At 38.0% G+C, this 24,405-nt stretch overlaps 1 protein-coding gene across 2 annotated transcripts; it reads left to right on the top strand.

The window, feature by feature from the left end:
* Nucleotides 1–1,440: 1,440 nt before the first annotated feature.
* On the top strand, nucleotides 1,441–19,905 carry Dnajc25 (DnaJ heat shock protein family (Hsp40) member C25). Of its 2 annotated transcripts, XM_071600834.1 has the most exons (5): nucleotides 1,441–1,836; nucleotides 14,477–14,629; nucleotides 16,235–16,427; nucleotides 16,527–16,705; nucleotides 18,680–19,905. In XM_071600834.1, exons 1-5 carry the CDS (start codon nucleotides 1,510–1,512, stop codon nucleotides 18,800–18,802), a joined length of 975 nt encoding a protein of 324 aa, XP_071456935.1. In that variant the 5' UTR covers nucleotides 1,441–1,509; the 3' UTR covers nucleotides 18,803–19,905. The 2 variants fall into 2 exon arrangements, with proteins under 2 accessions (XP_071456935.1, XP_027798842.2); XM_027943041.2 differs by having other exon boundaries at nucleotides 16,235–16,705.
* Nucleotides 19,906–24,405: the final 4,500 nt, after the last annotated feature.

The following is a 24,405-nucleotide window of genomic DNA, read 5'->3' on the forward strand; positions in this document are numbered from 1 at the left end:
CAAAGGGAAGTTTAAGTGCAAAGCTGATTTTGAGATAGCTTTTTTAAAATATATGTTTTTAAATATATGTGCATTGAAACACTTCTCCACTTTGAAGGGAAAGTTTTTAATTGTAAAACTTCTTCCAATGTATGTGAATTAATTGTGCCTGTACTTGCAAATTTGCAAATGTGACTATTAATAGAATTCTATTTTGGAATAAGTATTTGTGCTTGACCCATCTCAAATTAACATCAAATGAAATACTTAAGGTTAAGTTTATGTTTATGGAAATCTTGAGTCCACGTTGATACTAGAAAGTTTTATGTATTCCATATGAGTTTCTAACACTGTTTATCACAATTTACTAATGCCTGCACTGACCAATCCCAATTACTAGAATCCTAATATAGCTGTGATCAAGTTGCTAATCACAAGTTATTATTGTTATATAGTCCCATGCAATATTTGGGACATGTTTATACTAAAAATTATTTGCTGTTAATCTGAAATTAAAATTTAATGGAGCGTTCTGTGTTTTTTCTTGTAACCCTTCCCCCAGGATACGTTTGGCAAGATCTAGAGACATTTTAATTGCCATGACTGGGGTGGTGGTACTACTTACTGACATCTAGTGTCGAGAGGCCAGGGATGATGCTGAACATCTTACACTAACTAGGACAGCCCTCCCAAGAATTATTTGATCCAAAATGTCAATAATGGGAAGAGAACTAGAAGGTAATGGGGTTCCTGTTAGGCAGCGCCCAGGATTTTCTAAGTTCATCTTTTATTTTGGAAAGGGGTTAGAGAAAAAAAGGTGTCCGGAACTGGAGACCTGGCTTTAAAACGCTATGCACATTTCTTCTTCGTCCTCGTTCTCTTCCTCCTTTTCTTTCCTCCATGTACATTTCTTCTTCTCTCTTCTTCTTTTTTTTTCTTTCTTTCTTTCTTTTTTTTTTAATTTTTTATTGTGGGTTGTTCAAAACATTACAAATTTCTTCTTTTTTTAAAAATTTTTTTCCCAATTTTTAAAAATTGGTGCACTATTTTGGGATTTGTTGTACATACTCGTACATGCACACATTATAGCAATATAAGTTGGCCAGTATCACTCACGTATCTTCTTGACGCTAAGGCGATGCAAAGAACCCTAGCACCTACTGCAGCTTGTGAATCACGATGTGGAAAAGGTTGCACGTGAGGGCTGCTGAGCATCGTGGACTGCAGAGCGCTCTGCACCCACTAGCTAAGTGCGCCTGGGACACAGAGACGTCATCCAGGTTCAGCCGAGATCAGGCCCTCAGCCTGCAGAGGCTAGGAAGGGCGCTGGGTAACAGGCCGGAAGCGGCCTGGCGGCTGAGGCGTCCTCTCCCCTAGCAACCGGTCGTGAAGGAAGTGGAGGCAGCAGCCGCAGCGTGTGCGCCTGCGCAGAGGCACCGCCTGCAGACACGTCAGGGCCGGGGCGTCGGCGCCCGGCGCGTCGCGGAGTGCGGGAGCAGCTGGCGTGGCGGAGCCGCGAGCGAGGCCGGGATGGCAGCGCCGCAAGGTCGGCGCTGGGGAGCCGGGGCTGCCGGCCGGCGCCGGTTGGTGCTGCTGTCGCCCCTGCTGCTGGTGCCGCTTCTGGCGCGGCCCGCGGAGGCCCTGGTGGAGGGGCTCTACTGCGGCACGCGGGACTGCTACGCCGTGCTGGGCGTGAGCCGCTCGGCCAGCAAGGCGGAGATCGCGCGGGCCTACCGCCAGCTGGCCCGGCGCTACCACCCGGACCGCTACCGGCCAGAGCCCGGCGACGAGGACCAGAGCCCGCGGAGCGCCGAGGAGGCTTTCCTGCTGGTGGCGACCGCCTACGAGACTCTCAAGGTGAGACCTGTGAGGACCGGCCGCCGGGAGCCGGTGGTCTGGCCCTTCCGCCCTCGTGGCGGTGTCCTGTGTGACCCCGGCATCGGGAGCGACCGCCACCTCGACCTTTAGGAGGCTCACATTTGCCACGTGGCCCTGTGAAAGTCAGCTTGGCCCACTGACCAGGGTGGGAAATGGGAAACTCCTCCAGCCCTGGGGAGGATAACCGGCCCCCTCCTCTTTTTAAACAGTCCTTGTTATGGAAAGCGCTGCTGGGCATTTTATCATTTCATGAAAACATGCTGATAATATGCTGCTCAGAAACCATATTGACACCGATCATGCCAACTTGATATGACAAAGCGACACTGCTCATGCCAATTTGATATGACAGAAGGTTGGTTTCTAGGGATGGTATTAATGATGACACTTAGGGGTTTAAGGAACTAAAAGAAGAACAATGAACAATCTGTCAGAGGCCAGATATTTGACTCCTGGCTCTGATACCCCTTCGTGACCTTGGATAGCTATTTCTTCATACCACAATAAAGGCCAGGCATGATAACTCCTCACAGAATTATTACGGGGATTTATTGACAAGCGCCAGAAATCCCCCAGGTAGGACCCCTAAATAGATGCTTAATGATTTGGGCTACAAGACTGAGAATTTCTAGCAAGAAATATTTTTCGTATATGTGTTTTTATTTGACAAAGGTTTTCTTGTGTACTATGGGAATGAGGGTGGGGGAGATTTACCCTGACACCATTTTTTTTTTCTGTTACTGCAAAGATCAGACCATATGAGAAATCACCAAGTATAAGTCACATTTGATGGAGCTATTACTGCTTCAAGGGCCCATCGTGCTAATTCAACAGCAATTATAGTTGTGAGGTATTATTTTAAGACCGTCTTCAGTGTCCCTCCTTTAGTCTGCTTTTTTGGTGAGCGAGTACTGGGGATTGAACAAAGAGTCTCTCCTGTACTAGCCAAGCACTATGTCAATGAGCTACATCTTCACCCCTTTTTAAAAAATTTTATTTTGAGGCAGGGTCTGGCTAAATTGCCTAGTCTGTCCTCAAACTTGCTATCCTCCTTCCTTAGCCTCCCATGTAGCTGGTATTACTGGTGTGCTCGGCCATGCCTAGCTTACAGTCTGCATTTAATGACTATTTTGACTGGATATACTATAATGACCATGGATCATTTCTCCAGATTAAGTTTATGGAGTTGAAAATACTGAGAGTTAGAAACTCTGTACAGTACAGTTTGGGTAATTAGGAATTAAAAAAAAAAAAAAGTGTGCTTGGTTCACTAAATTCTCGATAGCCTTGGTTTGTAATTTTTATTGGCGATTAACAGGAGTAGGTGAAGAGTTAGGAAAGTGCTTAGGTCAGAGGGCTTAGTTGCCCATTATTTAGGGTAAAAAGTGATTGATGACAGACTTCAGAAAAGAAAGGAAGTCTTTCCACTGGGGTAACCCAACATGTTGAAGCGTCATCCTGTTTTTATAGAGGAAAGACGTTAGTGCAGACAGACAGCCAGCCACTGGTGAAGCTCCAAAGCTCTGGTAGTGCATGGGGAGCTCTGGACAGATGGAGAATTTCCAAAAGAGAGGGCAACTGTTGCTGGGTTTTGAGGGGTTGGAGATGGGTAAGTTTGGCTTGAGAATGGTGAGCATATTGGTAAGAACATTGAAAACAAGTGCCATGGTTAGGGAGGAGAAGTTTGTACCAGGAGGTCCCCCAGGACTCTTTTAATATTCTTGCCATTTTCTTAAAAAGCCAGTTTCAGAGGACTGATCTGGCGAATCTATGTGGTTGCTTTTATAGGGGAAGAAGCCTCTAAAGTGTTAGCTAATAAAATAATTTGTCCACTCAATAACAAGAAATGTTTAGGCAGTTAAAACTAGTATTTCTGGAGGAAAACACTTATGGACTCTGACAGGATGTTTGTGGTAGTTACAAACCCTTCCAACAAAAATGAAGTTGTACTGCTGGAGGAGAGAAGCCTGGAGGTGTTCTGTAGCTCCCCAACTGTGGCACCACCCCCTCCACACACACACTGTCTTATTGCAAGAAGATAGAAATTATTTGTGAAAGAAAGGGAGTATCTTGAGTAGTTTGGACCTTTGAAAGTCAGACCCAGCATAACTGTTAAAACTCCTGTTTAGAATTTGTAAAGATGAACATAGATTCAGCTTCCAAGTGGAGTCCCTCCCAAGATCTGTTTTCCTCATTGCAGATGAGGAGATAAGGAAAAGGACTTTGCTGTGTATGGGAGAAGCTATTGAAAACAAACAGGGTGGCCTGATTTAATTTCTGTCATAATGGAGACTTGTGAAAAAGTTGCCAGAGAATATCATTTCTGGGTCATGGAAAGATTTAATAAATTCGGGTCATCCAATTTGGAGGACCTCAGGTTTTAAGTTATCCCGTTGACGCTCAGGTGATGCAATCACTATTTTGCTTGAAATGGTCTCCTCAAGCTGGCAAAAGGGTTTGTGAGGGATAGGAGTTCCTGATGACTTTTGCTAGGTGCAGGTTAGGGAGAATAGTGGGAGAAATTGAGCTCTACTGGCTCCAGAATAAAAATGGCATTTATAAGCCTGTCTCTGTTGATAATAAATGCTATCACTAAAATGGCAACTGTTTATATAAGGCTTGGTGGATTTATGACTCTGAACTTGTTTTGGTCAAATAAAAGCTCTTTTGAGAAAGAGACTTTTTCTCCCAGTACTAGAGATTGAACCCAGGGATGTTGTACCACTGAGACATAAACCCTTTTATTTTTTTTATTTTGAGACTGAGTCTTCTTAAGTTGCTGGGGCTGGTTCAAAATTGAGGTCCTCCTGCTTCAGTACCTGAGTTGCTGGCATTATAGGCATGCACCACTGTGCCTGGCTCTAGAGATTTTTTTAGATGGTGGTTATTGAATAATAAATATACTAACATGATTTAAGTGTAGTTACTAAGACAAGAAAATATGACACTCAGTTATTACTATATCAGCAATCAAAGATTGGGCTCATGCAGGGAGAGGTTGGGGAAAATCTGAAAAAGAAAAATAAGTAATAATGGAAAGATGCTTTTGCCCAGTCATGCTTCATTCCCATTCCAAATAATTTACAATTCCAGATCTCAGCAAGATTTCAGACCATAATGATTTCATACATTGTTGTGTAAGTTAAGACAGTGCAATAGTACTTAGTCCTTATTTGACTATCAGGGTTCAGGGAATTCATGGACTTTGGAAGTTAAGTAAACTCTCACTATGTCAACATTGAATCTTACCAGGTGGAACACTCTAGTCCCGCTTACTGCTTTCTTGTTCTTTTGCCACTATAGCACTTATCACACTGCATCGTGAATATTGAGTAGCCCTTCTCCTCTCCGCTAAACCTGGCCTCCTTGTTTTTTGTGTGTATATCCATAGAGTCTAGCACAGTGTCTGGCACATCAGATAATGAATATTATTCATTTAAACACATCTGGAAGCAGATTCAAATAGAATGGAAATTGAAAGTGAATTTTGGGCATTTGATATTGTTATGTGCAATCTATTTTGCAGTTCCACCCACATTAATTGTAATGTTAAAGAGCGGCATAGATGTTATGAATGAAAAATTTCCTGTATGAGAGAAAAATTGCATTTATTCTTTTAATGCTCTGGGTGGTTTTTCAGTGAGAACTATAATCATTTTATAAAAATCTTTTTTTTGGAGGGGGGTTACTGGGGATTGAACTTAGGGGTACTTGACCACTAAGCCATATTCCTAGCCCTTTTTTGTGTTTTATTTAGAGACAGGGTTGCTTAGCACCTCACTAAATTGCTGTGGCTGACTTTGAACTAATTATCCTCCTGCCTCAGCCTCCCCAGCCGCTGGGATTACAGACAGGTGAGTGTCCCCACTCCCGGCCTTAAAAATCATTTTTGAATGTAGTTAAAAATTGGATGAAATGGATGAAACATGAAAAATTGCATAAAAATTAGCAGATGCAGGAATAGCTAGAAAGGATACCTAGAAAAAACTGATAGGAAATGGGAAAGTAGTAGAATTGGACAGTAGTTTGCAAGATCACAAGAGGAGAATACAGAATAATTCTTGGGAGTATTGCTGGCATGAAGGTTATCTGTAAGTTGAAAGGATATGCAAAGCACCTTCTACTCCAGCCTTGACTTTGAAAGGAGGGAGATTTCACAAGGGCACTTCAGTTTCTTTTTATCAATCTGATGTGGCAGTGCTTTAACCCCTAAGAAGAATTTAGCAAAAAGGGGATTCTGAACTCCCTCCCCTTCTGTGTTATTGTTATACCTTAGTACATTCTTTTACTCAACCCTTTTCTCTAACCAGCACTGACATGGGTGCTGAGGAGGAGACCATAACAATGGATAAAAAAAGTGCAGTTCCTGACTTTAAGCTTTTAACCCACTTTGTCCCATTGCTCCAGATGTGGAACACCTAAAAAGACCTATATTGAGCAATAAATATACCACTTATGGTAACTTTTGAAATACTATTAAAGTATTTGTTATGTTCGCAGAATTGAAAACTTGGGACTTAATGGGTTAACCCCCTTAACAGAGGCAGATATACTTATTGTTTGGTTAATAAAAGTATGTGCAGATTATATTGTGCCATGGAGAGGAAGCAATTATTTATTCTTAGGGGATTAGAGAAGAATGTACTCTTAGAGCTGGATGAATCTAGAAAAAAGTTACCAAGATTTAAGGGACTTGAGCATGTGAGAATTTTGATATCCATGGTGGTCTTAGGACCAGTCCCCTGCAAATAACAAGAATGGCTATATTCATGAAAATATTATAATATGTAAATTCTAGTATAGTTTTGATGCTGGTAAACAACTAGATTGAGAATGTTTACAGATTATAGACTGCAGATAGTTTTTATTTTACATGTTTACTCTGATTGGGCATGACTATCTGGAACACTTGAGACCTTTCTGGGTTTAGCAGGAAGGAGTAATACATTTGATAGTGATTTCTCCCATGGCCCAGAATGCTGTGGTAGCATGTGTAACATTTACATTCAGCTGTGAAACCATAAGTGTTGTTTATTTTTTTTAATGACTCCTTAATTTCAGCTGTTATGTCCTACTTATGGCTGAGGTTGATTATGTATCAGATGTGTTGAATTCTGGTGTTGACTACCTGACATCTGATGTCATCTGCAACTAGTCAACCAATCAGATCAACTTGAAAACTACTGAGTTTGTATGATTCTAGCCAAGAACTGAGTAGTTGGCATTTTAATTTAGCTTATATAGATTTACCATGGATAAATGGAACATTTCGAGATATACACAAGTGCATAACTTTATAGACTTCTTTTCATGCGTCTGCTGTTTCTAGGTTGGAAGCCTGTGAACTGCGTGGGAGACAGTTTTAGGAGATTGGAGCGTAGTTTGAGATCAGATATGATTGACCCATAATTTCTTTTCAGGAATTTGAATTATACGTTTTGAGTAGTTACCAGAGGTTTTAAAGTGACGAAATGACACAATCTTAAATTTGTTACAGAAAGAAAACTCTGAGAGCAATGTAGAGAATGGGCTGGGGAGAGCAAGAAGGTATTCTTGACTGAACTCATTTTATTTCTGTATTCTTCCTTTGGAATCTCATCTTTCCTCTTTTATAACTTGAGAATCTCTTAGTTGATTCATTTCTTACTCCATTCACTTAATTTTGTTTCTTGTAAAGCTACACTTGCATTTTTCTTCTTTCTTTACTATTCATTGTATTTACTTCATCTCTCTTTTATTTAAGTTATCAGACTAACATGTGTACCAGCACACATACTGGAACCATTCTTTTAACAAGTGGAAAATGGCACTCTGATTATCAGATCTGATGGCTGCTCTTCATTTCTTCTTCTTGCTGGAACTCTTTGTGGCATTTAGTGTTGTTGACAATTAAGTTCAAGGTGTCCTGTCTTGACTTTCTTGATGTAATTTACTATTATTTTTATTTTGTGATGCTGCAGATTGAATCCAGGGCTTTGCCCATGCTAGGCAAACACTCTACCTGAGAATTACATTCTCAGCTCTCTTTTCAGTCTTTAAAGTCTTTTTTTCTGCCTGATCCATAAACATTGCTTTTTCTTGGAGTTCTGTCCTCTGTGTATTTTCTATTTTCTAAGCTTTTCTTGACAAAACTCTACATCTTTGACTTCAGTCACTGCTCTTAAGCTGACCACTTTAAAACCTGCATGCTCTCCAGACTCATGTTTCCAGCTGCCTCTTATCTGTAGCACAGTTATCATATGTCTGAAATCAATCAATCATCAATCAATAAATGTAAACTTTAAAAAAATTTTTTTTAGTTGTAGATGTGCACAATATCTTTGCTTTATTTTTATTTATTTTTATGTGGTGCTGACGATCGAACCCAGTGCCTTACACATGCCAGGCAGGCACTTTAGCACTGAGCTACAATGCCAGCCCCATGTTAAATGTAAACTTTAAAAGAGGTTATAGTCATGACTCTCATACAAAAACAAAATGAATAAATAGCAGAGATTTTTTTTAACTCATTAATTAATGAGGAAACCAGTAAGGTATTAAAACTAGTTCAAAAGAAAAAGTGTTCCACATTTGTAGTCATAGGGAATTTTGGAATACCTGTAAAACTGACTAATAACTACAAGGCAGTAATCAGCTGCATTCTACTGGACAGAGTTTGCCTTCCTGAAAACAGGAGTTATTTGCATTATTTCCAGTTTTCTATAAGTTACTTCTTAATAGAATTAAAGTAGGTTAATCATAGACAGACAAAGATAATCTTTGGAGGCTCCAGAGATTGAAAGGGTATCTAGTCAGTTTTCACTCTCCCATTTCAAAATTTCCCCTCACATCTTCTCTATACTTGCTGTCCTCTTCCTCCATTGTTTATCTTAGCCAGTAACATGATCCATATGGTAATTGTAATTGGAAACTTCAGTATCATGCTCAACATCTCCTTTGAGTCTTGTGTGCCCCTTTAATCATCAAGTCTTATTTATTCTACTTCTTAACTATTAAAAACCATTTCTCCAACCAGAGATATGAAAAATTGTGCTCTATATGTGTAATATGAATTGTAATGCATTCTGTTGTCATATATAACAAAAAAATATTTCTCTCTTATTCCACTTTTTTTTTTTAGAGAGAGAATTTTTTTGAGGATTTGTGAAATATTTTTATTAAGTTTGATCTATTTTTACTTCTTTTTTTTAAAATTTTTTTATTAGTTGCTCAAAACATTACAATGATCTTTTACATTTGATTCAATTGGGGTACGTAATCTTATTTTTCCACGTGTACAGATTGCAGGATCACATTGGTTATACAGCCACGTGCAGCCGCGTTTATACATAGGCCCATACTAGTGTCTATTGTATTCTGCTACCCTTCCTATCCCCCCCTCCCCTCCCTCCCCTCTTTCTACCCAATCTACTGTGACACATTTATTTTAATTTTTTTTTAATATTTATTTTTTAGTTTTCGGTGGACACAACATCTCTATTTTTATTTTTATGTGGTACTGAGGATCGAACCCAGTGCCCTGCGCATGCCAGGCGAGCGCGCTACTGCTTGAGCCACATCCCCAGCCCTCCCTTATTCCACTTTTAATAATGATACTGGAATTGTCTTTCAAGAGTACATCCTTCTAGTCAATCCATTTGTTCTCATACTTTCAAACATTTCATTTTTGAATATCACAAATGACAACACCCTAACTCTGGCATACATATAAAATCCTCTATGGTAAGAACCATACTTACCTTTCTAGATAAGTGTACTAGTCTTTTCTGGATTTCCTTAGTGCTCAAGCTTCACTGAATACTTATGTTCCTTGATGCTCCAACACTTGCTGTTCCCTTTGCTTGTAACAAGTTTCATATCTTACTTGATTTAGGATCCAGCTCTCCTCTCATCTCTTCTGTCAATCCCATTGCCTGTGGTCCCAGGCAGTTGGTTGGTCCTTTATTCCATAGCAAATCAAATTATTGCTTGCTAGATTCTTCTTTTAGATGGGAAGGTTCTTAAGGCCAAGACCTTGTCTTTGTGTTTTTGTCTTCGTTTGTTTTTAACACAAGGCTGATAACTTGTGTCATTATTTGCTGAATTGAAATGACAAAGGTTTTTGAAAGTTCAGGTGACCAAGTAGTTGGTGATATTATCGGAAACAGGGAAACAAATTTGATTTTTGAGTATGTTAAATTGTAGGTATTTATATTATATTTAGAAAATATTCAGGACATAGTTGAAAGGAGGCAGGACAATCAGATGCTCACTAGAATATTGGTAATGATCCAAATCATGGAAGTCATTGAGAATGAGAAGATAGTTGCGCTAGTGACTGTTGGCTAGGGAACAAGAAAGTAAATGAAACTGATAGTTAATTTTCTTCCTCTTCAGTAGGATGTAATGGCTTAAAAAAAAATTCAACATAGATTATATTTCCTAAATATCGTGTGTGTTTGTGAAAGAGAGAGTGAGATTCTTTTAAAATTAATATATATTTTTAAGAGCTTGTAAAATGATTGTTTTTATATATTATCGATTCCTAGCATTTACCATCCCCACATGATTTCAACACTCTGTATAATAGAAAATTTTAATGTAAAACTGGCTGCAATAATTATATTATTGCAACTTATATTTATTGAAATCAAGCTACTCATTTCTTGGAAGGGCAGGAACATATTGTTTTGCCTCTGGGGAAGGGATGATTGTTTTCATAAGAAAAGGAAGGATTCAGTGCTTTCTTTGCTTGTGGGTTTCCTCTTGTTCACTTTTGATCTAGATATTGGTGGTTATGTTCCAGTCCTCCTGCATATGCCCAAGAGGATTGGGAGTGGATGGACACCAGCAGAAGCACCATTTATTCCTGTAGAGATTAGAAACAAGGAGTTTATTACCCTGCTTATCAAGGCTCAGGACAGAGAGGAGGAAGATACAAGTATAAAGTTTTTGGTTTTGGAAAGAAGTTGGAATCTCCTGACTCTGGGACCTTAAGATCCACAAAATTGCTGAAAGAAAAAGTACTACCTTATTGAAAGGTAAGATATTAAACTGTTTTAAGGTTTAAGCTATTTTAGGCACATTAGCAAATTTTTGTAAGCAGTGAATTCAAGCAGTCATTTCTGCCAAGCTAAAGTTTTTGTGATATAATTACCCATCCAGCCTTGCTGGTGAGATGGAGAAAGACCTGTGTGGCTGGAGAGATGTATATAGTGAAGGGGAACCTTTGTAACATTTCACTCATTTTTGAAATGACAGTTACTGAATGCCAGGCACTGTGATAGGTCTTAGATATACAGAGATTAATGAATTACCCTATCTACTTCCTAGAAATTTTTATTCAAAGAACAGAAAAAACTGATGCTTACAATGTGATAAGTGCTATAATAAATAGATACTAAGTATAATGAGAGTGGTCCATGGGCTAGGGGGTAGCTTAGTGGTAGAGTGCTTGCCTAGCATGTGTAAGGCCCTGGGTTTGACTTCCAGCACTGCAAAAAGGGAAAAAAAAGAGGGGATGTGTGGAAGGGGGAGGCCCTACTCTGTCTGAGGCATGTCCTAAATGATTAACAGGAACTCATGAAGTTGAAAGAAAGGATGGGCTTCAAGTTAGAGAGATTTATATGTTCCAAGACATAGGTCTGAGAAAGGAAGCGGTACTGGAAGAACATGCAAAATGACAGAAATTGCAATCTGAATGTTTGCTGTGGGTAAAAGAAGGGGAGAGTGATAAGAGATGTTTGCTAGGAGGTAAATTTGGGCCAATTGTGGAGGACTTCTTACATACCAAGGAAGTTTTAAACTATAACTGGTGGGAAGCATTGGAGATAAATAACAAAAAATGTGGGACTACCTTAGCTCTAAGATGGGTCGGAGAAAAAACTGTGGTGTTATAGTAAGACTGTACCTTAGCTCTCTAATTGGGTCCCAAAAAGAAAGATGTTCTTATTGTCTTTTTTTCTTTCTTCTATTCCTGGTATTCTTGTGTTCTAAATTTTGTAGGTTACTAAAGAATAGAATTTTGACTTAGGCTGTTGAGATCTACTAACTTTTACCAATTTGTGTCAACTTGGAATACCTTCTAAATTGTATGCATACCTCAGATTAAAGATCGTTTTCTTCATTTTGGAGAGAAAACTTTAAGTGAAAATTAAATAACTTTGAATAAATGCTATGACAAAGAGGTGGCCAACTTTCTAGTTTCTTAATCATGACCAAATAGGCTCATAAATTTATTTTCCTCCTACCTGAAGTAAAAAACTATTCTAAGAGAAGTCAGACTTGATCCTGAAAACCTTTATAGCAATTAGGTAGCTTGAGAACTGTGGGGCCCTGAATAGACCCCACAGATTCTGCTTGCATTAGAAAGCTAGTCACAAGGTATAGATTTTGGAGTTGCTGGTCTGGAGCATTAGTTAACCTTCCTGTAGGAGGAGCTCGGGGCTTGGTGAAGTCACAAATCTGAAAACAGTGAGAAGATGGTGACCATGGGGGACAATCTGGGTGAAATGCTTGAAGAGGGATGGCATCTGCATACTATGGAATGTGACCTTCATGAAGAGAACAAAGAAGGGAGGACAGCCACAGGACACATGCCTTCCACTACTGGGTTTCAGTGACACTTGAAGTCCTTGCTGTGTGTATAATGGAGTAAGCCACCCAAGCTGGGCAAATGGCTTTGTGTAGACAGAGCTGCTGGAAACTCAGGAATTCTATCTCAAGTCTGGTGTTAAGTTTCAAGTACATGTGATCTAGTTTAAACAAGAAGAATCATGCTTGAAGTAAAACATTTCAAAAGGCATCTGCTGGGATTGAAAGGCTGAATTGAAAATCAAGAATTTCAAGCAGGGCATTTCTATAAAGTTAGCCTAAAAAAGCAAAAACTGAAGGGAGAATGGAAAAATTCTGAAAGGACACTTTAAAGTACTCAAAAATGAGACACAACAAGACATGTGGGCTTTAGTTTTTAGGACTGTGTGACCTCTATGGATTGGCTCTTTGAACTTGGCGGCACATGCCTGTAATCCCAGTTATTCAGGAGGCTGAGGCAGGAGGATTGCAAGTTCAAAGCCAGTCTCAACAACTTAGTGAGACCTTAAGCAACTCAGCAAGACCCTGTCTCAAATAAAAAATACAAAGGGCTGGGAATGTGGCTCAATGGTAAAGTGCCCCTGGGTTCCATCCCTTTTACTTAAATTATTTTTTTCATAGCTGGTTGATACAAATTCAAATCTCAAGTATAAAATGAAATTTAAAAATTTTAACTAGCATTCCTTTTTGTCTGCGTAGTATTTTAAAGTTGTCAACAGGAATTTACCTCCAGAGAATCTGTCTGCAGTGACAAGGCACTAGATTAATTGTTGAAATGCCTTTAGCTCAGAACGTGCAGCTTTATTAATGATGAATAGTTTAATCAATAAGGAAATCTAACTAAAAAAAGATTTTTGCTTTTGTAATGGTTTCTATTCTACTCATGTGTAGAGCTTAAAGAACTCATTTTGGTCTTAGTCCTTTGGCATTTTTCTTTTAAATGGGACAAGTTGAAAAACAGGTTTCTTGTGGGATACAAAGCAAATTGCAACCTACTTTAGTAGCTCCTTAACTTGGGTAGCTCAGTAAACACTGGCATTTATCTCTGTTAGAAATAGGTTAGAATTAGATATTTTAGGAAATGTTTTATTTGTGAATATTCAGGACAGCTTTTCAGAATGCCATAGTTCAGTGAGTTTGTTTGTGAACTGGGCTGTGACAATGTATTATAATAGTAAATCACTACATATTTGTAACATGTTTATGTACCATGTATGTCATTTGATATTTAAAACAATCATGTAAAAATATTAGGGCAGGCAGTATTATCTCCTTTTACAAATGAAGAATGAGGCTCACAGAGGCTTAATATTTTACCCAGGTTCACAAAGCTAAACTTTGACCCTTATACTACATTGATGTCTCACTGTTTTTTGAGATAAGCATAGTTTTGTAGACCCAGATTGGCTTCATCCATTTTTTGATCTTAATCCTTGCTTTCAACATAAGACTTTCTATACAAGGCTGGAATGTGAATATGAATATATGTAAGAGATAAACATTTTTTCTATGAACGGTAGTTGAATAGGTGTCAATATTCTCTTTTTTTTTTTTTTTAAAGAGAGAGTGAGAGAGATAGAGGTAGAGAGAGAGAATTTTTTAATATTTATTTTTTAGTATTTGGCGGACACAACATCTTTGTTTGTATGTGGTGCTGAGGATCGAACCCGGGCTGCACGCATGCCAGGCGAGCGCGCCACCACTTGAGCCACATCCCCAGCCCTCAATATTCTCTTACATTATAGGAACATGGTGCTTATTAGCACCACAGCATTAGCTAAAAAGTCATGGTTAATTGTTGTTAAAGTGTGTGTATGTTTTCTAGGAATAAAAATTTGGAATATTTTTATATTACAGTTATTTTATAACTAATATTAAAGTTCTGGAAACAAATTTATGCATTGGGAAGTTTTTTTTATTTTGACAATTTTAACTTTTGTTTGGAATAATCTTTCATAATTATAAACTTCTAGGTTTGACTTAAATTATAAACTTAGACCATTTAATGAAATGTCCTATGCAATTGGAAATCTTGTCATTTTTGCAGGATGAAGAAACACGAAAAGATTATGACTATATGCTGGATCATCCAGAAGAATACTACAGCCATTACTACCATTACTACAGCAGACGCTTAACCCCCAAAGTGGACGTTAGGATAGTGATTTTGGTCAGTGTGTGTGCTATTTCAGTGTTTCAGGTGTGTATCTGTGGATGTCTTTCAATGTGGGTGCACATTGCCTACACTTTTACAGCTCAAGTACCTTTTTGTAATATTTGACTTCTAGTTGAGATTAAAATTTTTGAGATTAAGTTTTGAGTCTAGAAAACTACCATCCATTTGTTCTAGCAACCAACAGTGTTAGAATCTTTGTCAGTGGGAAATCTAAGTAACTGATGATAAATGTAGTTATGTAACTATAAAACCCCCACAGAATACAAATCTTTTCTCATGTATTTGCCACATAACAGCTACATTATATCATTTGCCTCTCTAGAACTATTCAGTGATTTCCCATGAACTTGGGAGAAATAAGAGCTTCTAATTATGGCATAGCAAGTCCTGGCTCCCATCCATCAATGCCAGTAGAACTCACCATTGTAATAGTTAGAAATGTCCTGCATCATTCCACATGCCCCCCTACAGGTGCTTCTGTTCAGGTTGAAAACCACTGACAGATTAAAATAGGTATAGTAACTTTTTATGTTGCTTTAAAATATCACAAAAATTTAACTGAGCCTATAGCAAGTTTTCCCTGTTGTTATTGTTACACTAACCACACCTGCCATGTGCTACTTTAATGGAAAAGAACAGTGAGACGACTAGAATAGAGCATTTTACTAGTTTGAAAATGACTTCTTCAGTTTGAAAATGACTTCTTCAGATTAATTCCCAGAAATGATTCTCAACTGCAATTCATGTAGTAAGAGAATTCCCTGTTACTCTTTGGTCAAGGGAAGAGGGGGCAGGAATATCCAGGAAAAGTGCTAATTTTATTAAAATTGTGAAAGAAAAAACCCAAACAAAAATTAGAATTCCCTGTTGAAGATATATTTTAAATATATCATTCCCCCCCCCCCCCCCGCTTCCGAGGGGGAAAGCAAGGATAATTTTACTTTTTTGTTTTAGACATTGTAATACCCTACTGATTTTTCTTTGCTATTTCTAATAGATTATTTGTATACTCTTTCAGAATATTAATAGTATCACTGCTGTATGCATTTAGTAAAATGGAAACTTTGAAATGTATAGAGGTACTGAGGAACAAGCCTTTTTCTGACAATAAAACTCTTTGTGGTAGAATTTATTCACGAAATTAAATGTTTTCCTGTCCAAATACATGGAGTTAATATGTATTTGAATCTTTCAGTTCAGAATTGAATAAGTATCACTCTGATATATGTAGATGGTGTAGGAAAGGGATAAAAATGAACCTAGTTGCCTGTGTCTGCTATACTCCAGGAATTTTAGAAACTAATTTCTTACCATCTAGTTTTGGCCATTTAACTTTTCCTCTAGTAGGTGGATGCAGTTAAAGAAAAAGAGGGGGCAGGGAATGTAATTGAGGAGTAGACAGCTTGCCTAGCGTGCACAAGGCCCTAGGTTTAAACTTCAGTACTGCAAAAATACAAGAAAGAGAGAGCACATGCATGTCCACTTATGACATAAGATCTTTGAGATCCCTGATTTTAATCAGAATGGAATTTTTGGATGATGGTATTCACCAAGACTCTCTACTATTGCTTTAGTATACATGAATTTTATTAATAAAAGTGACTTATTTTTCTTTGTTAAATATTTTAGTTTTTCAGCTGGTGGAATAGCTACAATAAGGCAATTAGCTACCTCGCCACAGTGCCCAAGTACCGTATCCAAGCAACTGAGATTGCAAAGCAGCAGGGACTGCTCAAGAAAGCCAAAGAAAAAGGCAGAAATAAAAAGTCCAAAGAGGAAATTCGTGACGAGGAGGAGAACATCATAAAGAACATTATAAAAAGTAAAATAGATATAAAGGGAGGGTACCAGAAACCCCAAATACGTGATCTTCTCCTGTTTCAAATTATCTTAGCTCCTTTTCACTTGTGCTCATATATAGCCTGGTATTGCCGGTGGATTTATAATTTTAACATCAAAGGCAAAGAATATGGGGAGGAAGAGAGACTGTATATCATACGTAAATCTATGAAGATGTCAAAGTCTCAGTTTGATAGTCTAGAAGATCATCAGAAAGAAACCTTTCTTAAACGGGAGCTCTGGATAAAGGAGAACTATGAGGTGAGTAGTGACACTACTGTGGGTTTATTGTCGCCCCCTCACCAAATCTGGGTTATGGATACGGTGGGATACAGAAGTGTATGAAATCCAAGAGTTGAATAATGAAAAAGTTATTTTATTAGTAAAAGTGTGACTGTAATTGGCCAGTGGGTTTTTAGCCTGTAATTTGCCTTTTTATAAGGTAAATTTCAAATTCGGCTAACTCCGAGAAAAGGTCAGATTTGTTGTGTTAATCTGTAGAGTAATGATGTGTGTGTTCGCAGGGGTGTTAAACAACTTTCTGTTAATTGCACTAAAATTTGGTCCTTCCCAAGTTTTGTTTGACAGAGATTTAAAAAAAAAGCAAAACAGAGAATAAGATGGAAATTTTGTTGAAATACTCTTTGAAAATTATTGACCCCAGAACCTTCTGCATAGTAACTAATCTATGTATGGAAAATTTTATTTTACTTTATTTTTGGTTCCAGGAATTGAGCCCAGGGGCCCTTAACCTCTGAGCCACGTCCCCAGCCCTTTTTTATATCTTAATCAGAGACAGGGTCTCGCTGAGTTTTTTAGGGCCTTGCTGAGTTGCTGAGGCTGGCTCTGAATTCGCAATCCTCCTGCCTCAGCCTCCCGAGCCACTGGGATTACAGATGTGCTTGTTTTATTTTACTTTTAAGTTGACTTACTGTAATGTCATTAAACTTCATTCATTTTATTAAATGTTTTTTATTCTATACTTCTCAGTTACAAAAGTTACTTTGAAGTCATCACCTTCATAGTGCAAAGGGACAAGCAGTTCTTGTTACTATAATTGTCCTCAAATTTTAAGTTCTGAATACAGTTAATTCATTAATATGTTAAATGTCAAATAGAACACACTGAAACTATCAAGAAATTTGAGAGAGATTAGTTTTTTGTTTTTTTTTTTTTAGTTTTGAAACTATGTGAGGTTCTGAGTAGATTTTATTGAAAGTAAAGTTTTGGTCTAAATTATATGTGACCATTAACTTACTGGAAGTTTCCAGATAGACATCTGGAAACAAGTAAATATATTCAGCCTGTTTACAAATAAATGGAAGGTTAAGATACTATTTAGGGGGCTGGGGTTGTGGCTCAGTGGTAGAGCGCTTGTCTAGCATGTGTGAGGTACTGGGTTCGATTCTCAGCACTGTATATAAATAAGTAAATAAAATAAAGGTCCATGAATAACTAATAAAAATATTTTTTTTAAAAAGATACTATTTAGCTCTCAAACTATTTGAAAAGTTTTCTCTTTTAGACATAATACTGCCTTTCTTAGATTGCTGTACAGAGCTGAATTATCTTGTTATTATGTCAGGTTATTTTAGTCATTGCTTCCTAAAATATGGAAATAGTATTTATTTCTAAAATTTGATGTAGCTATGAAACTGGATATGGCAACTTGTCTATTTAGTTTCAATTAGCATCCATTTGTTCTTAACCTATATGGCTTATCTAGTTTTTAGAGACTTCAATAATTTTTTTTAAAACCAGTGATTATCTTTGAAGATAAAAGTAGGTATAAGTTTAGTTTTGAGCAGATATATATTTAAAGTCAATTTGTTCCTTGGTTAAGGTCAACAAATCTGAAAGTCATCAGTTAAATTTACAACATACCATGTTAAAAAATATTGATGCTTTAATATTGGAACATTAGTTGTAGAGAGTAAATGTTAAGCCATTTAAACTCAGCTCATGTATGATTTAAATAATTCTAGTTGTAGAATTCAGTGACAAAAAAGGAAGTAGTTGTTCTTATACAGTTCTTTTTTTTATTTAACACTGATTGTTGTAATACTTAATTGCTTAGCATTTGTAGATGAATGGTCTTCAGAAATCAAATCAGTCAATATATTCTTTGGAATCGTTTACCTAAGTTATATTTGAAAAGTATAAAAATGCAATAAAGCTAATGGGAAATGTTTCTCTTTGCATTGTAAAGTCAGTTAGTGTTATTTATACTTATAGATTTACAAACAAGAACAAGAGGAAGAATTGAAGAAAAAATTGGCAAATGACCCAAGATGGAAGAGATACAGGAGATGGATGAAGAACGAAGGGCCTGGGCGGTTAACTTTTGTAGATGACTGAAGATTGATGGAATGCTACTGTGCCAAACCTTAATTGTGATATTATTTTCGTAACTATTTCAGAAATGTATCAACTGCTCCTCAACAGTGACTCAAATTCCTTCAGCATTTGATTAAACAGAATAATGTAGAAATTTCAACTTTTCCGTAAAACTTTATACATAAGACATGATTGTTCAATTTTTATAATCTATTTGTGGATTTTGTTAAAAGATTTGACATGGAAATTTATTAGTTGCCATTTAAAATTTTTATATGTTTAGTTAAAAGATTTGACATGAAAATTTATTAGATACCTGTGAAATATTTTTGGATTAAGTGTTTATTCTTTAAGAGTGCTTCCTTATTCTTTGTCATAGTGCCACATTTTTCTGCTTTCATGGCCTCTATATTTTCACTGAACATAAAAAAATTAATTGTAATATAATTATATCATTTAATTATATTACTGTGTCTTTATGGACACAAATTTCTTCAGCAGAATGACTCAACTGTCATGTTGTCTTCATTATAGTCATTATAGGATTGAGATATGTTCAGAATAATCTCTCTAGGAGAGTCTTCCAGAATGTCTTAATGATCTCCACTCCACCCCAGTCATAATAGTACTCTTAATAAGATCGGAAACTCTCCAGGAGAGTGGGTCTGCCTCATGTCCTTGTAGGATGATCTTTATTATAGTCTCATTGTAGGACTACAGTTACTCAAACATTTCTTCAGAAGGGGATCTTGTACAAAGATCTTTTGTACCACAGCATTGTTTGCTCGCTCACTTTCTTTTCAATTAAAACAAAATGGCTGGACAAATAGCGCTAAAAAGTTGTTCATAGTTTATGAAGTCCTTGAGCAGTGAGAAATCCATTGTACATGAGTGTTTACATGCATTTAAACTAGAAAGAAGATAAGCATGGCTGTATACTGTTTTCTCAACTACTGAAATATAAATGTTTTTATAATGTGAAAGCTAAAGTAAATGACACATAATTTTACTGAATCAAGCATGATACTATACCAGAGTATCAATACATATTTACAATAGTGAACCAATATTCCTGTTGAAGGATTTATGCCATTGCTTCATATTAATAAAATGGTTGCAATATATCATGTTTGTTCATATGACATTTAAAAGATTAATTCACTGGTTTTGTATTATGTAATTTTTAAAATATTAATGTAGCATAGGAGACTTAAAATTCCATAATTAGAACCTGCCTAATTCTCATAGGACTAAAGTAGATAGATTATCTGTGATCAAGAAATGTTATGAGTATTTAAGTAAAAAAGGCTACATAATTAGTTGAACACAATACCTTTATTTTGTTTGTTTATTTTTATGTGGTGTTGAGGATTGAACCCAGGGCCTCGCGCGTGCCAGGCGAGCGCTCTACCGCTGAGCTACAACCCCAGCCCAAAGATGTCTTAATTTTTAAAGGATTTGGGATATCTTCAGAAATTGTGTATGGAATGGATCATATGGTCTCAGATCACTGTCATACAGATTTCTAATTAGAGGTTCCTCTTTTAATAAGAGCAAGGTAGAGTAGAGTAACTCTGACTTTGTAATCAAATACACTAAGGTTGTCTATGGGGCCATTTTTCTGACCTGAATCTCCTTTTCTTTAGTATGAGGATCCTCACTATTTCACACAATTCTTGTGAGAATACTCTGGCATATATTAAGTGCTCAGTAAATGTTTGTTCCCTTGCCTTCATAGTGAGCAGGAAAGAGGAAGTCTCATTTGTTAAAATTCATGGTAAGGAGAGTGTTCTAATACAAACTTGTTTCTTTTTTCTTTTAATAAGTATTAGAATTTCTTACCTTGTGCAGGTTACAGAGCTAGAGTGAAAAAGTGAAGTCCTTAGCGTGGGAATTGGCTATTTTAAAAGCAGCTGCCTGCCCTTGTTGACTCTGGGGTACAACATGAAGCAGCTGACAACAGAGGAGAGGAAGGAGAACTTTCAGAGATGATGACAGTGAATCGCCCTGCCATAGTCTAAGTTCTGTATTTAGTGAAGGGACACTTGAGAAAATGAGCAGCAGAACAGTTGCTCAAGAAGATGTGGTAGCTGTAAGTTCCACCACCTCCCAAAGACCAAAATGCCTGTGGACATCTGCAGATTCTTTCAGCTCCTGATTCATTCATTCATTCTAAGGTTCTAAAAGTACAATAGGTAAAGGAAGTGAACTTTTTAAATTGTTTTGTTTTGAGGGAACAGGGCCTCAGTATGCCACCCAGGCTGGCCCTGGACTCGTGGGCTGAAGCGACCCTCTTGCCTCAGCCTCCTGAGTAGCTGGCACTACAGATGTGTGCCACTGGGCCCAGCTGAATATAGTCCACTATTATTACTTTAGGAAGCTACAGAAGGTATACATTATTGCAATTTTGGGATAACATTGGTAGAAGGAAGTACCTTCCCACTGTATCATTTTTATGGAGAAGAATGATTCATAGACCTTTTCTGGAAAAATAAGTCACTATGAAGAGTGGAGAACTGCAGATCAGAGCAGAAACAAATGAAGCACTTGTCTTTATAAGGGCATTGACATATCTGAAAAATACTGACATTCTTGGAAACGGGGGGTTTTAAAGTTTTTAGCTTAACCAAGGGGGAAAGAAAAAGTAACAACATTTAAAAAAATACTGGTGATCTGTGCATTTTAACTGCAGAGAGGAGGAACGTCCCCATGCCTCACCTCTGTTCAGAGTTCTGGAAGTCATTGTACATGTGGGAAGGGCCCCTCATCCTCCAGGTGGGTGGTGACTTCTCTTGAAAGTTAAGATGGAAATTCTTGTCCCCACTCCCATTTTCTGTGATAATGGATCGGTGACTTCACGTTCCTTGGAGGGTGTTACTTTCTTCCTCTGTAAAGTCAGAGATGTGCTGCACTATCTGACTGTTCCTCTCAGCTCAGAAGTTCCATGATGGAAAAGTCATGGATGGGAAGCAATTTTGGTAAAGTAAAAAACATCACACTGATGGCTAGTCCTCCTCAAGTATAAGTGGCACTTGGCCTGCTGGTCCATGGATCAGTCTAGGGGCTGTGTGCCAAAACCAGGCAATTTCACATCCAAGCATTCCTCTTGAAGAGTAGCACAAAGGAACACTGAGGTGGGCAAGGGCAGTAGGTGGGTGTGGGTATGAAGCAGAGAGATGGGCCACACCCCCAGATTTTTTGCTACCTCATGGCTGACACAAGTATACTGTGTGTCCCTCTGGGCAGATCCAAAACCTTCATGTGTAATTATTTGAAGATAATCTTATAATTCAGCTGTCATTACTGTGCAGACATCTCTCATTAACATCTTGACTACTGAGCATTTTTAAGAGCCTAGAGGACATGTTTAACCAAAGGGGCTTAGTTTCTCCTAAACCAAACTGCACATTATTGGCATCAGTTCTGGCCTACTCCACTTCAGAACCTTGTCCCCTTTTCCTTTGCATTTCATAACCACCTGGATGGAGTCTTTTGATGTGTCTCTCCACCTTCCTACCCTCGCAGTCCTAGCCAGGGCTGTTCTTCCCACCGAAAAGACAAAACTTGTCTTTTTGATTGTTTTTAAGTTTCCCATGACTCTCATTCTTAGCAGCTTTGTGAAGAGCCTTTCATTCCTCCAGTCTATATCTTTGTGCTGAGTTCTTTGCCAATGCCATGTTTTTAAAATACATTCTATTCTGTCCCATTCATCAGTCTAGTAATGCTTCCATCTCTACTGGAATGTTTTTTTGAGGCAAAGAAACTTGCCAAGAGAGAAGGCTTTCAAATGTGCAAATATGCTCCTGTTACTAGGTAGGATTTTATCACTCCAAAGGTCATGGATAAAATTGGAAAACAAAACAAGAACAACAATAGACCATGAATACATAGCTCACAAAATGTATATAAGAAGTGTTCAGTCTTAATAGTGAAGGTATTTAAAAAGTTCTGATATATTTTTTTCACCTATTGGTTAAGAATTACAGTGTGGAGTTATTCAATATGATGGCACAGAAATAGGCAGTCTCATCATCTTCTAGTGGGAAAATTAGTTGTTATCACCTTCAAGAAGATAAAGTAGCAAAGTTTTAAGTATTTTCTTTGACCCATTGGTTCTTCCAGGAGTGCATCCTAAGGAAATATCTGAACAGAGATATATGTTTATGGTAATGGTATTAAATAATAGGGCAGTAATAAACTGTTGCAGTCATTAAAAGTAGCTGTAGTTTTTTTTCTTCTCTCTATCCTTTCCCCTCTTCTGACATCAACAACCTGATTTTCCTTTGGGAAACTGCTCTTCCCCCATCTTGGTCCATGTGTTTGAGTTCCTAAGAGAAACACCCTGTGATGAAAATTTCCACATTGAAAGTTTATTGGGTGTGGGCTGGGGATGTGGCTTAAGGGGTAGCGCGCTTGCCTGGCATGCGTGCAGCCCAGGTTCTATCCTCAGCACCACATACAAACAAAGTTTATTGGAGAGTGCCTTAAAACCAACACTTGGCAGAGGGTTCAGAAAGTGAGGATTGGGCAGAAGGAGGAGTTGGCCTGTGCTTCATGAAGACTTGAGATGATCCCTTTAGGTGCTCCAGAGCTGGGATGATCTATCAGTGTAACTTGAGGCCAATGGTTGTGCTAGATATCCTATAGCAGATGGCAAATTATGAGATTCTTGCCTGAGCCCCTGTGCACACCTGCAAAGGCTTCCACAGGATTCTCACCTAGGAGTGGATCTTGGAGTTGCAGGGAAATCACATCTTCTACTCTAGACTACAGTGCCCTGGTTGGTTTCAAAAGAGCTTACTGATGACATATATTTATACACATATATATGTATGCATTACACATAAGTATACGTGTATACATATATATTTATAGTTATGTTTTTCTTTCCTATATAAAAATGCATATATATATGTATATATGTGTTTGTGAGTGTATGTATATATAGATATCTTTCTTCCATCAACCAATGGAAGAGGGTTAACACTGGAAGGGTTGTGACCTTGGCCTAGGTGTTCTCTGGCCTACATGTTTTCTGCAGTTCACAGATCAGAATCAGATGAGAATCATCTACTGCCACCACTTCCAGCCACTGGAGGAATGAGTGCCTCAGTCCTGAAACAGGAACTGGGGTGGTGTACCTTGGCCCACTACATGTAAGGCTAACTCAGATCTTCATCCTGCTCTTGGCCCAGGCAGCAAATCTGACCATTCCAACAAATCCCTCCCTTCAAGTAGTAACTGGTTCAGGGTTTGAGCCCATCACTCACTACCAGCCAGTGAGATCCACTGTGAGGACTTTTGCTGAAACCAGTAGGAAGAGATATACTTGCTACTGTGCTCCTTAGGCTTGGCTAATGAAAGCATGAAGCTTGCCTTCACAGCCTATCTACCACTGAAGAAAATAAAGCCAAGGCTCAGAGAAGGCAAAGCCAAGAGATGGAGAAGAGTCTGAAACTATTGTTTAGGTAATTAAATCCACCAGTTTAAAGTCCATGGATGCCACAGTCTGGCTGGGCACAAATGCCGCAGTCTGGCTGGGCACACAATCACGAGCCACCACACAGCTTGTAGATTCAAACAGCAACCCTTTATTCCCGAACTCACACCAGCCGTCTACAATC

This window comes from Marmota flaviventris, chromosome 13 (assembly GCF_047511675.1).
Source record: "Marmota flaviventris isolate mMarFla1 chromosome 13, mMarFla1.hap1, whole genome shotgun sequence".
Classification (NCBI taxonomy): domain Eukaryota; kingdom Metazoa; phylum Chordata; class Mammalia; order Rodentia; family Sciuridae; genus Marmota; species Marmota flaviventris.

Bases quoted from the DNA above. Each gene is read 5' to 3' on its own strand.
- Dnajc25 (XM_027943041.2), top strand. From the start codon at position 1,510: ATGGCAGCGCCGCAAGGTCGGCGCTGGGGAGCCGGGGCTGCCGGCCGG. The intron at 1,837-14,476 runs GTGAGACCTGTG...TCATTTTTGCAG, and splicing joins CCGCCTACGAGACTCTCAAG to GATGAAGAAACACGAAAAGA. The intron at 16,706-18,679 runs GTGAGTAGTGAC...TTATACTTATAG, and splicing joins GGATAAAGGAGAACTATGAG to ATTTACAAACAAGAACAAGA.